The sequence below is a fragment of the Hesperophylax consimilis genome, chromosome 1, assembly GCF_061612785.1.
Source record: "Hesperophylax consimilis isolate HC1 chromosome 1, BYU_Hcon_1.0, whole genome shotgun sequence".
Taxonomy (NCBI): Eukaryota; Metazoa; Arthropoda; class Insecta; order Trichoptera; family Limnephilidae; genus Hesperophylax; species Hesperophylax consimilis.
In genome coordinates, this window is record NC_142836.1 from 39,232,478 (window position 1) to 39,246,486 (window position 14,009).

At 33.8% G+C, this 14,009-nt stretch overlaps 1 protein-coding gene and 1 long non-coding RNA gene across 7 annotated transcripts; both read left to right on the top strand.

Annotated features, from left to right (window-relative positions):
* The first annotated feature begins 4,180 nt into the window (after window positions 1–4,180).
* Window positions 4,181–5,591, top strand: LOC149426855 (uncharacterized). The gene is made up of 3 exons (XR_016303006.1): window positions 4,181–4,233; window positions 5,103–5,172; window positions 5,274–5,591. It is a non-coding gene; the product is annotated as an uncharacterized LOC149426855 (long non-coding RNA).
* Window positions 5,592–6,659: 1,068 nt separating this feature from the next.
* Window positions 6,660–13,084, top strand: Nmdmc (NAD-dependent methylenetetrahydrofolate dehydrogenase). Of its 6 annotated transcripts, none has more exons than XM_089633645.1 (7): window positions 6,947–7,056; window positions 7,379–7,571; window positions 8,628–8,812; window positions 8,930–9,200; window positions 10,312–10,520; window positions 10,834–10,956; window positions 12,850–13,084. In XM_089633645.1, the coding sequence occupies exons 2-7, from the start codon at window positions 7,483–7,485 to the stop codon at window positions 12,960–12,962; spliced, it is 990 nt and encodes a 329-aa protein (XP_089489771.1). In that variant the 5' UTR covers window positions 6,947–7,056; window positions 7,379–7,482; the 3' UTR covers window positions 12,963–13,084. The 6 variants fall into 6 exon arrangements, with proteins under 6 accessions (XP_089489803.1, XP_089489795.1, XP_089489771.1 ...); XM_089633662.1 differs by having other exon boundaries at window positions 6,990–7,087; window positions 7,512–7,571; XM_089633677.1 differs by lacking the exon at window positions 7,379–7,571 and having other exon boundaries at window positions 6,660–6,959.
* The last annotated feature ends 925 nt before the right edge of the window (window positions 13,085–14,009 follow it).

Here is a 14,009-nt window from a genome sequence, read left to right on the forward strand (position 1 = left end):
TTCTGCATTGCTTTGTTAAGGTTTGCTGTATATGAAAAAACTTTTCTCAGTATAACTAAAGAAACAATAAACTGGCTGTTATCCATAGCGATTTGAAGATGGTATGCTTGAGTAGCGACGTCGCTACTAGCAGCATCTTGAAGTGCCCCAAGTGTTTCGCATATAACGGGAACCATTTCTGCAAATCTTTCGACAGCCACGTGTTTCTCGGTCCATCGTGTCTCACAAAGAGAGATAAGCGTTGAATGAGATGAATTAATTTGATCCGCAATTTTCTTCAAAAGTCCGTCGCGAAGCGGTGATAGGCGAAAAAAGTTTATTACGCTCTTAATGGTTCCGATACAGTTACGTATTATTGGTATCTCACATGAATGCGCTAAAACTAAGTTGAGAACATGAGCAACACAGTGTACGAATTGCGCTCTCGGGTATTGCTCTGCGATTATTGTTCTTACGCCCCGTAACCGGCCGCTCATCACTGCAGCGCCATCATAGCCTTGACCAATCCATTTATCCATATCCAAATTATATGATAAGAGATGTGATATAATAGTCGTTGCCAAAGCTTGAGCTGAAACATCTTCTACGTGGATGAATTCTAAAAAATCTTCCCGTATAACCGATTTCCCAGATGAGCAGTGTACGTATCGTAAACATAACGCTAATTGTTCTCGCCGTGATATGTCTTGTGTTTCATCAGCAAGTACAGTAAAAAAACCAGCCTCTTTGACCCTATTAAGTACTTGCGCTTGAATAGCACTACCACATAGTTCAATCACTTGATTTTGAATTCCTGGTGACGTATACATGGCTCTACTGTGAATGTTTTGTGTTAGTAAATGATTTTTAAGTGCTTCATCGCCAGATCGCGCACGAAAACGAAGAAGTGCTCTAAAACTACCATCATTATGTTCGGGTTCATTTATCCCAATTTCTCCAAAATCACGACTTCCTCTTAGTGCTATTTCTTGCCTTCCACAAAGAATAATTGTTTCAACAATGGCTTTCAATCTTTTTCTGTTCTCTTCGGCAATTTTACTGTTTTCTGCATTCATGCACTCTATAACATCAAACGTTTTTCCTTCCATGATCCTTGCAAAATTTGCTGCCTGCTCAACAGCAAATTTATGATACTTAGTATCTGCATGGTGATCAAAGCTCTCTAAAGCTTTCTTCCAGTAAGTAAATGGCTTACTAACCAAGGCTCCAAGTTCTTGCTGACCACGACCGCCATGCTTTTTTCCAAATAAAACACATACTTTGCAAAGTGCTCCCTGCATGACGTTTGAATATACAAACCATGAGTACCTGGTAGTCCAATGGCGTTGAAAAGAAAGTTTCTTTTTACCAGTGATAGTGACTGGAAATTTAAATGTATCCGGAGGGGTCCAAAGCTCTTTTAATGCTCTCAGCTTTTCCTCGTCATTGCTTGGAGGATGACATACGTAGAGCGCAATATCATAACCCGTCCTGGCTGCGGCTGCGGACGTAGCCGAACACAAATCCATCCTGGCTGTAACAAAGACATATTTGACTAAAACAAAACAACAGCACATACCCATCTTCAAACAGCTTTTTGGTCATATTTAATTGTAAGAATAATAACAATAATTTGTGACTCTAATACTCTAATCCATACTATAATTAAATCGTAAGCGTTCCGTTTCTGTAAGTACATAAATATTTACAAAAAAAAACAATTCATACGCACTATAATTATGTTACTGAGGTCAATAAAATAGTTATTAAAATTTTTGTCTGTTTGTCTGTGCGTTTGACCACGCTAATCTCAGAAACGGCTTAATCGATTTGTATGCGGTTTTGTTTAACATTTTAGTCTATGTTTCATTCCAATCGGTTCATAAACTGAAAAGTTATGTTAAGAATAAGAATTTTCAACTAAAAATTAAGTCTACGCGAACAATGTCGCGGGCACCAGTTAGTTGTTAGTTAAATATAATTGTATTTCTTTCTGTTAAAAGGCGAAATGATTTTATAACACTTAGGTACACGTCGCATATACACTGAAATTACCATTTGTCAAATATTTTATGCTCACGGCAAAACATTTGTTTACAGAAATTCTCTGGGAATAAAAATAAGAGCAGGATAAAAGTTTTTAAAATTCTAGTAACTGGGTTCCTTCCTAATAAAATAAACAAGAGACTTACCTTTCTTCACTTCATCGTCATCAGTATCTGTGGATGGGCCCGCTCTATTTATTCCTACTTCTTCAATATGACAGGATTCCACATTGTCTTTTGATAAAAGTTCATTGGGATTTGGTCTCTCTTTCTTAGAAAAAAAACTCAAAAGAGATACCTGATTTGATCGTTTCATACTTTTGAAATGCGACACTTCTTTCTGTATTAAAACAACTGACAACTGCGCAACGCGAAGAGACAAAATAGACTAAACTAGATTCTAGCTTGGTATGGTGCGCGCGGCCGAAACGCGGGCGGCGGCGGCGCGCCGCGGCGGGGGCACTGCCCATTCCCCCGCTCCCCGCACTGTGGCGGACTTAAGAAACTATCGTATTCTACAATCGGCGCGGTGCAATGGGGGGGGTCCGGACCCCCAAGACCCCCCCCTTATATACGTCCGTGTGTTATGCCATCAATTTTAACAGCCAGTACTCTGTTCATTAAATAACTTTTCAACCACTGATATAGTGATCCATCTATACCGAGTGTATGCAGTTTATATAATAATAAATCATTATCAACTTTGTCAAACGCCTTACTGAAATCAGTATAAATAGAATCAAAGATATTAGAAGACTAATATCTTTGAATAGAATCAACCTGACGTTTACTAGACATTGACTCAGATAAATAATTTTGATATATTAACAAGTTAGTAAGAGTAGATTTTCCGTCAGTAAAACCATGTTGCTTATGAGAAATTACTTGATTTAATCAAAAAATATATTTTTTAAGAAGTAGTTTTCAAACATTTTAGGAATTGTCGATAGAAGGCACACCAGTCTTGGTCTATAGAAAAACTTCGTGTCCATCACCCTTTGTATTGCCCTGTCTTGTCGGATATGGCAACCCGATTATTATAGCAGGCAACTTTTTTAAATATTAAACTTTTTTCAGGATAAATGTGATACAAAGAACATTCGATGAAAATCCTCTCACGATGCTGATTGGAATTGAACAGCTGAACCTCTAGGCCGTCGAATTACGATGTATCGCTTACAAGAGTCTTGCAAGAGTCTTACAAGAGTCGCTGCCGAAGTCTACCCGATTACGTGACATTAAGATTTATGATCGTAATCCCTAATCCCTAAATTACCTCATTTGAAAAATGCATACATCTATTTGTCTTTGAATTCACATTCCATGACGTGTTTTGTCAGTATAAATTTAATAATTATATGTATTATAATACCTGTGCCCTATTTAAAAAAGTTAATTATTGTATTCGTGTGAATAATTTTGGTAAGAACATCGGTTTTCTTTCAAATTGGTATAGATCACACTCAGTACCTACTTTCACTCGAATCTGTTCGTAGTATATATTTCGGGTAGGTACTTGTGGTACAAGTTAATTCGTCATTTCCTCTTTCGGCGCTTGCACCTTTATATATTGTAATTTTTTATTGTAAATAAATCAAAACAGACCGAATTAAACAACAACTTTGTTTTTAACCACCAAACCATTATCAACAATAACCAACTCAACAATTATATATTAGTAGCACAGACTCATGAAAATCACAGGATTTTATAATTCCAGTTTTAACATTATATTTTGGGTAGATAGTTACCTACACTACCTACAGAACGTTTGTTTGAATTTATCAAAACAAACGCTTCCAATTTTGAAAATGAGGACACAATTCAAAGAAAAAGTTCTATAGTCCATTGAACTGGAGTTACAGACAGAGGCACAACCGAAATAATTAATTTTGTAATAAACTTATCCTCTCGACTGTGAGTCGGATGCCGGCATCCGAGAAATATTTTTGCTTGGTTTTTTTTTTAAAGTGCTATTTTAACCCTTATCTATAGAGAAATTGTATGAAGAACAAGGTCAAAATCGCTTGCGCTAATATCAGTCTAGAAGATACCTTTTATTTTATTAGTGTAGCCTCTTTGGTAGCTTTCAAATTGACTTCTCTATGAAAAGCCGTTGTCATATTTTTTGTGCATCTTTTTCAACGTTCGCTGGTGGACGGACTGCTACAGTAAAGACTGTATTATACGACGAATTTCCCAAAGAAACGTAAGTAAACATGATTTTATGCATAGTTCATTGAACAAGTCATGTGTTTTTCATAAATATAATTCATTTTTGCAAAAGACAAATACGTAAAATTCCTGTCAAAAACTGGAAGTGTTTTCGCTCTGAAAATTTATTGTGTTTGAATCAAGTTATTTATGTCATATATTACATTATTTGGAATGATTTACATGTTATTGTGTAGAAAAACCATTTGAGAGAATATATAAAAGCTTTTGTTTTGTCAATATTTAGTGTTTATTTTATGAAAAATGAATTACTGGCCGAAAATGTCAAAAAAAACTTGCTTATAAAAAGTTCGTTTTTGTTTATCATTATTGACATCGTAATATTATATTATTTGTAGAGATTCATATGTCATTATGTAGGGAAAACTATTGGCATTGTGTTTCAAAATCATTGTTTAGTCAATATTTAGTTAAAATATTATAAAAAAATAAGTTTTGCATCTCAGCAATTGACACCAATACAATCAAGATTTCCAATTTGTTTGAATGTATGTGTTTACGGAATTTTACGAAAGCTTTGAAAAATGACTAGTGTCGCCACCTGTAGTGATATGTGAATATTGCAATCTCCATACAAAAGAAACAACCACTGCAGGGTGTACTAGAAAATGTAAAACTATTGTTTTATTTACGGAAATATTTTTTTTGTTATTTATGTTATTTATTGTTTTATGAAAAATCGTAATAAATATCACAAAATTAGATCAGGTGTACAGGATGTGCTAAAAAAAATTATAAGATTTTTTTTTATATGTGATAAAAAAAACAGTATGCAATTATAAATATCTTTTTTAAAATTATATAAATACAAGTATATGTCTGATTGCTTCTATCGCTTTGCAGAATGGAGACCACAATACAACATGATGCAGGGGGCAGAACCACCACAGACACCGCATCGATCGCCATGACGGTATGTTTTGTATTAGTAGTAGTTATATTAGGTTGATTGTACGCTTCATCTTTTCCAGAATTGAAAGACATTAGTGTAACAATAAATGTTTACTGTTTCAGGTTTCAAATCGGCCACATAAGAGGAACATAAGAGAACATAACATAAGAGGAACTGAAATAAATACGATGAAAAAAAACTTTTTTTACTAAACATTTTTTTATTGAACCCCACAGCACTTGAATAAAAAAATGTATTTCATGTAATATAAAATTGAAATAAATATGATGAAACATAAATCTCCGACTTTTATTTTTATTGAACCACCCAGTTACTTGAAATTGAAAAAAATGCATTTTATGTTATATAAAATTGAAATAAATATTATGAAAAAAAATATCACTAAAATTTATTTTTATTCTCATTGAATCATGATTCTTTGCACCACTCTGTATTTCGATAAATATCTGTATACAAAAATGGCGGCCATTTTGGATATCGATGTATTGAAGTTGGTCAACTGTCTGAGGTAAATATTGTATATATTAGCATTGTTTTGGATATAAATTCACTATCGAAATAATAGGTGTGAGGTTCCATTAGAAAGGTAATTCTATCTAGTTTATTTTGATGTAATTTTTATAATATTTCGCAATATAATTGTGTCAAAAACCAGGTTAGTAAAGTGACAGCAAAAATGTTAGAAAATTTACATCATAGTGCATAAATATATTTTTAGCATTATTTATTTACAGGTTTCTAGTATAAAAAAATATTATTAGTAACAACAATAGTATGAACTACCAAAAACTGAAAGAATTGCTTTCATAACTTTATACAATACGACACAAAAAAATTCTAAAGTGCACGCTTGGCTTGACATTTTTTTTTGAAAAGCCTCAAATATTTTACATTTTCAAAACAACGTAAATGCCATTATTTCTTTGAAAACACTTTTGGTTTATTTTTTTTCATATAGGCTATTTATTCAGGTTTGTGTAGAAATAATAAAATCCGTTTATATTCATATACATAATTTTTTTGACAATTGTTTCCCGAACGGGGGAATTTTTTATTAATTTTTCAGATAAAGTTAGCTATTCTGGGAAAACGTCTTACGATATAATCATGAACTATATATGAATAATTAGCTACATTATCTGGTAAACAGAAAACAATCGAAAAAAAAGCAAATACTTAGTTTTCATTAAGATATTTGAGCAGAACACATCGAGGTAATTTTCGCGCCGTTTCCGAAATTTCGTCCCACATTCAACAGGTTGTAGGTAAAACACAGAAGAGAAAACCCCAAAAAAGTATGGTCTAAGTATGTACAGATACCTACAAATTTGAAAGAAAACAGGTATCGCCATTTTACACTGGACCTACATTTTGATTTCTAGGCCCCTAGCCAATGAAATTGATTATCTACTCAAGAAAGAATTTCGATATTTGATAATTTCACCCGAAGTAAAATAAATTGACCGAGAGTGGTTTATTTGTGAATTGACCTTATTCGAACACACCGACACACCCACAATCCACTACGACATGATACATGAAATAAGGTAGGTAGTTGTATGATTATCTATATGGAAGACCACAATCCACCTTTTTTTTTAAATACAACGCTGTTATCGTTGGAGATGTCGAGCGATAAAAATAAATTTTGAAAACAAAATACCTACCTATAAATTGAGACTTTATAAAATCTATGCACTAAACGTCAGTTCACAAACAACGTGGTCGGGTCGTGCGATCTGTCAGAATTCAGAATTCGAATCTTGGAGGGACGAGCTACTCTTACTGTGATATTTAAACATTTATTTATTTATTTTCCGTATTATTCTTTAGCTTTTATAGTGTATTTTCTAGTTTAATTGCTCAAGTGGTATACCTTTTAACGTTATTCACTTCGTATTTCCCACCTTTAAACGTAAGCAGCTGGTATTTTTATAAATTGTACAATTTTTCCAATCGAAATTGAATGGTCGCTTTTTGGATAATTACAACGCTTAAGTGTCGTTTCTATGTACAAAATTCGATAAAACTTTTTTCTTCAATCAAACATTTCGAAGGATATTGTATTTAATAATTCAATCAGTATTGCATCATATCAATTATTTAATTAAAATAACACACAATGAGAATATCCATGAATGAACCCATATTAATGTCCTGGCACCTCTGTCAACGGGATGTCTTACGATCATATTTGTTTACTCAGTAATTTGTATATTATTTAATATAAAGTGTATGTTCTACATGGCTGTTTGCTAAACATTATAATGATATATTGCATATAATAAAAGGTATAAATTTGTACAAACCATGATTATCTTGAAGTACTTTAAACCTAGGATCGTTCCGTCTATATTGTCGTTGCATTTTTCTATAAAATGCACATCGCCGAGTGGCAGGTAAATAGCTTTATAAAATTAATCTTATAGAATGCCATTGTGGTTTAGTTTTTGCTTTTTATGTTCCAATAATATACGCTTTCTAACATTTATGTTTGTTGTTTTAATAAATCTAAAGATCCAGAATTCCACTTCAATCTTTCAACGCACAAATAACGCTTGATTGCAACTTAATTACTACATAAAAACGACTATTTAAGTTGCAGATGATAAAATATGTATTGTAGTGCCAATTTTTTTTCAATCAATATTCAAAGTTTCCTGTGTTTTTATGTGATGTTTACTGGAAGGTTCCGTTTCAATCTAAATACGCACAAATTATTTGAATAACCCAAACTAAGAATATAATAACTTATATTATGCTTGTTTTTCTATCTCCCCCGATGTAAAGAGTTACTTCTTGTTGTTGAAACGAAATGCTATTTCAATAATTTGTGAGCATTAAGATTGAAGCAGAATTCTAGAATTTTTCTGATCTAAACATAATATCGTCTCTATGGGCAAAAGTCACCAACCTCGATGGAAAAGTTTTGATAAATACCGCATTTGATTGTTGGGATACGAAGGTAAAATCACTTTAGTATGTTTTTAAAGTTAATGAAATGTACATTTTAAAGCTAAGTCTCCCTGCATAATAATGTTTTATTTTCAACATTAAATTTTCATTATCTTAAATTTATGTTTTAGAGTTGATGGCTTTTGCCTGATTGGGGACGATATTTATAATAAAAATTAGATTTGTGAATCTTTGCAGTAATATTAATAGCCCATGAAAAACAGTGATTGCACACGCTGAAGTTCGACTTTATTATTACTGTATCTTATTATTACTGTGTGTATATTACTAGACAATTCAAATGTTCCTAAATCGAGAGATTGGTAAATCTACATATGAATCTATGTTTTGCAGTAATATTAATAGCCCATGAATTAAGAATGATTGCACACGTTGAAGGTTAAATTGACTATTACTGTATCGAAGTAAATTGTTTATATTCAATTCGAATGTTACTAAATCAAGAGATTGGTAAATCTATTTTCAAATATGTTTTTCAGAAAAATGGCAAAAATTTTGGACGGAAAGGCCCTTTCGACAGAAATAAAAAATGAATTAAAAAGAGATATTGAGGATTGGGTTGCAAAAGACCACAAAAGACCAAAGTTGACCTGCATTTTGGTTGGAGATGACCCAGCAAGTGCTACTTACGTCAGGAATAAGATAGAGGCTGCTAAATTTGTTGGTAAGATATCAAATATTTAAACATAGTTCAAAATGCCTGTGAAATTGAATTCATTTAACTTGACTTTGAGACAAGAATAGATTCTAACATATTCATTTATATGATTTTGTATTCCAGGTGTTGATAGTGCCACCCTCAACCTCGATTCCAAGATCTCTGAAAAGGAACTGATGGATTTAATTCACCAACTGAACAATGATGCTGACGTTGATGGTATTCTGGTTCAATTGCCTCTGCCTCCAGCCATTAGTGAGAGGACAATATGTAACGCCGTGGCCCCTGAGAAGGATGTGGATGGATTTCATGTTACCAACATTGGCAAACTGTGTTTGGATATGGATACCATTTTGCCGTGCACTCCATACGGAGTACTAGAAATTATCAAAAGGTAGTCACAAGTTTGTTTTCAGATTTTAGCATAAATAAAATGATAAGATACTGTGTTTGGCTCTCTTGTAATTAGGGGAACTTCCATAACTGTTTTTCAATTTGACAGTAAGTGTTATATTGAGTGTTATCACTTAAAGGTACCTGCCTACTCTGTAGCTCTATATTGAGTGTTACCATTTATAGGTACCTGCCTACTCTGTAACTCTATATTGAGTGTTATCATTTAAAGGTACCTGCCTACTCTAACTCTACCTAAGGATTGCAAATCCTGATTTCTTACAACTCAAAAATTCGGATTTTGTAATGTAAGAAATACTTCTATCTCTGCTAAATAAATTATTTGAACACTGAAATATTACACCTTCATAATACCATCCATTATTGCTTTATTTGGGTAGCTGAAGTCCCCGCCATTTCACAGGCTTTACACACAGTCTTCTAAATCAGACTGAGACAGTGACGTTCATCTCGTTTTGAAGATAAAGTGCGCAAAATTTCACCAATCTCCGAATAAAACTGTAGATTTGTATCTAACTCTACCTAAGGATTGCAAATCCTGATTTCTTACAACTCAAAAATTCGGATTTTGTAATGTAAGAAATACTTCTATCTCTGCTAAATAAATTATTTGAACACTGAAATATTACACCTTCATAATACCATCCATTATTGCTTTATTTGGGTAGCTGAAGTCCCCGCCACTTCACAGGCTTTACACACAGTCTTCTAAATCAGACTGAGACAGTGACCTTCATCTCGTTTTGAAGATAAAGTGCGCAAAATTTCACCAATCTCCGAATAAAACTGTAGATTTGTATAAAAATCAAATCCATACCGCCCGCTACAGGTCACAGTCACTCTTCTTTATATTCACATAAATAGATCATAGTTTTATAGGTACATACTTCAAGTTATTCTTCTGCCTCTGAATAGAGGTGAATAGTGAATACTTGTTCGTAATATTGTGTTAATCAAATCTATTTTAAATCAACCTGCTGACTAACCACTTAGTTTAGCGGGTTATTTTTATAATGGAGAATAAATAAAATAAAATAATTAAATCATTACAAATTTTTACAATAAACTGGTCTCATAAACCTTTCTTCTAGGAATAAAATCGAGACATTTGGTCGCAATGCTGTAGTTGTAGGGCGATCAAAGAACGTGAGTTTGCCGATAGCTATGTTGCTGCATTCTGATGGGTCACATGAGTCTGCCCTGGGGATGGATGCTACGGTTACCATCTGCCATCGTTACACTCCCCCGGACCAGCTCGCCTTCTACTGCCGCAACGCCGATATCATCATCACCGCCACGGGTATGCCTTCAGGATGATTTTAGTTACCACCCCATTTGATAACCTGATCTACGCAGATGTCACATATATGATACATCGACGGCTATTTGGATACAGCGGATGTTGCATGCATGATGCATGAAGTTTAACTAAAGTTTAACGAAACTAAAACACATGCATTGTGTCGAAACATTCTGTGTGATGGAATAGATCGCTTGAAAAGGTTAATATTATGTAGTGTGCATGTGAGATTGATAAAATTTAATAGATAGTCAGCTACATCTGGCTACACTAATCTGTTAAGTTTCTTTTAATTATAAAATGTTAATTTCAGGTATACCCGGGCTAATCAAAGCAGACATGGTCAAACCAGGAGCAACTGTTATTGATATTGGATTAACTAGGATTACTACTCCAGATGGCAAAGTAAAACTTGTCGGAGACGTCGATTTTCAAGGTTAGCATATAAATGAAAATTTATTCAAATTTGTAGAACTAACATTATTTGAAGAATATAATAAATATCAGAGATGTGCAAAATGAGTACCCAAAACCATTTGAAATGCAAAATGGAAATGGGTTAAAACTTTTCCATTTGAAAATGCAAAATGCAAAATGGTTTTCAGAAAAGCATTTCAAATGCAAAATGCAAAATACCTATTTTCAAAATGCATTGAAAATGCAAAATGGTTTCTGAGGTCAAACAATTAAAATAATTATAGAATTTTTAAACAATTTTGTCATTTAATAATGGACATCAATGTAGAACAAACATATTACATGATGGTAAATCCAAAAACACCACGACCACAGATTATGAGACAACAAAAAATTTGCGCGCGACTAATGTTGCCAACGTAAAAACATAGAAACTTAGCAGTTAATATTACAGCGTCATGGCCCCATGTTCAGTATTTTTTGTAATGGTATCACTCAATTGCCAGGGCTCCTACCAGGGAGCAACTTGACAAATGTAAATTATCTCTCATAGCGAGGTTGAGAACCGACTGATATTTGGGGCTTGATGAAAAAAAGATGAGTGGAGATAGTAGGAAGAATGTTGCAAAAAAGCATTTAAAATGGAAAATGCATTGAGAAAAGCATTTAAAATGCAAAATGGTTTTTAGAAAAGCATTTAAAATGCAAAATGGAAAATACCCATTTTGCATTTTGCATTTCCATTTGAAATGGATTTATTTGAAATAAAGCACATCTCTGATAAATATGCATACTGGAAATGAAATGCTGTATTCCAAACGTGAAAAATTAAAACTCTCAAATCATCTTACCATTGCAACTTCTTAAAATTTCGTTCTATTATATAAAAGTAAAGTGAATACAAGATATTTTTGAGAAGAGCACCATGAATATGGTGTACGAAGTGGACAAATGAAATTAACCCCTTGGGCAATTTTTGGAGATATTCTTCATAGAAAACAAACAAACGTAGTCTTTTTGGGTGAAGTATCTCCCTGCCTGACGCTGTCTCAAAAGTTTAAAATTTTAATATTTTCAATTGCATATCGATTTGTAATACTAAAATCTGAAAGAGCCTCATCTGCTTTCAACAACAGTATTTTATTTTGAGATATTTTCAAAAACAGCAAATTTATCTGGAATCATATGTAATGCAATGATGAAATTCAATTTGGGAGGCGGGTATGGGTACCGCCGCCCCGGGAACCGTGGTTATTGGATAACCGTGGAATTGGATAACCAACACTGCTGCTATAGGTCATCTCTAGTGGTTCGCTACGTTTGGTGAATTAGCAGGGGTGCCCGGATTCATGGGGTGAGGTTTGTCTAGGTTTTGGTAGCGGATGCGCTTGCCCACCTATCTTTTGACTGTGTGGCGGGTCGGATTGGGAGAGACTGGTTGAGGGAGACCTTTTGACTTCTCCAGCCGGACTCTCTCTCAACCCTTCGCCTTGCATTGCAGTGGGGAGGGATGGATTCATACGTCCATTATTCCTGGACATATGAATCCTTTACTAATACTTGCTCTCCTTCCTTTCCCTAAAAAGACTCTCTACACAGCATCCCCAAAGATGACATAGCCCCTGAGGGGATTTTTTTCCTCCTCCTTTTTTACACTAAGCAAATGTAAAAAAATTTACTAAAGTAAAAAAATAAAATACGAAAATATTTTCCGTGGAATCTGTATTCTGACAGTTTTCCTTAGAAGTATGTTGCAAAATACCAGGCTTTAGGGGTTAAGGAGTGAGCTAGTGCACCAATAGAATGGCTAAAGTTGCCACGGATGACAGAAAGGGATTTAATTTGCTAATTATCCAAATTCGTGTTGGCAATGAGATTCAATAAAATAATTCTTATTGTGAAACTATTTCAGAGGTTTCAAAGATAGCTGGAGCCATCACCCCGGTGCCGGGAGGAGTGGGCCCCATGACTGTCGCCATGCTCATGAGGAATACCTTCCTGGCTGCAAAACATAGGGCGACCTAAGAAAAAATCCATGTGTTAAAGTCATTCTAGAACACTATTTTGTGTATTTGTTGACACGCAATATTCATTATTATTGTTTTTACTGTCAGTATTGCTTTGTTATAATAAATAATTATGTTTTATTGCCTTTTTTTATTTGATAAGTATTTTGTTTAATAAAAAGGGATAGCAAAATAATCAGAAGACAAGGGTGTGCCATATAAAGCGTAATAAAATCAAGATACGAAGTATATATGTATTTCTTAAAATACATGGTTGAAGAAGTGATATGCCGTCATTAAATATGCTTGTACATTATTATTTGAAATGTATTTATGTAAGTATGCTTACTACAAATTCTACGGTTTCCGAATCAGAATCTGCATGAACTAAAGATGCTCTCCAGCGAGTTAAAGAAATGGAGATTTCAGATTACTAATGAAAGATATCACAGATTAAGTTCTATAAAAGTTACATGTGTGGCAAATACAACCAACATCAATCAACTATTTTAAGCAGAACAGCACTCACCTCATTCTACAATTTAGAACACTGCACTAAAAACACAATTTAATTCACATTGTTTGGTGATCGAACAAAGGGTAGAGTAAATAATATTCTAATATTATGTCATATAGAACATTTATTCTGGCTGAATAAACATCATGTCTTTACAACGTCAAGTTCACTACAGAAAGTATCTGACAAAGAATATTTTATCATGACCTTTTCCTCACCTCTCTTATCTTCAAACAAAACAACATTATTTTATCCCAAACAGGGAACTCCAAACTTTTTTTTACTGGATTAGCATTGCATGTAAATTTTTTTAAATCTTTTTATTAATATCCTTTGAGTGAAGACATTATGTGGGAAGCCCTTGATGTGGTGTTGGAGAAAAATGCTCAGGATTCCATGGACAGCCAGGCCCACTAACACATACATTCTGGAAGAGCTAGACATCCACGATAGGCTGTTATAATCAACTGTCTGATGCCTACACCGTATTTTAAGATATTTTGGACATGTTGCTCGCCAAACTGAGGACTCAAAACAGGCAAAGTGAAA

Excerpts from the sequence above, each read along its gene's own strand:
- Nmdmc (XM_089633645.1), top strand. The coding sequence starts at position 7,483 with ATGATTATCTTGAAGTACTTTAAACCTAGGATCGTTCCGTCTATATTG. Across the intron at positions 7,572-8,627 it reads TGCACATCGCCGAGTGGCAG|AAAAATGGCAAAAATTTTGG; the intron begins GTAAATAGCTTT and ends TATGTTTTTCAG. Across the intron at positions 10,957-12,849 it reads CGGAGACGTCGATTTTCAAG|AGGTTTCAAAGATAGCTGGA; the intron begins GTTAGCATATAA and ends AAACTATTTCAG.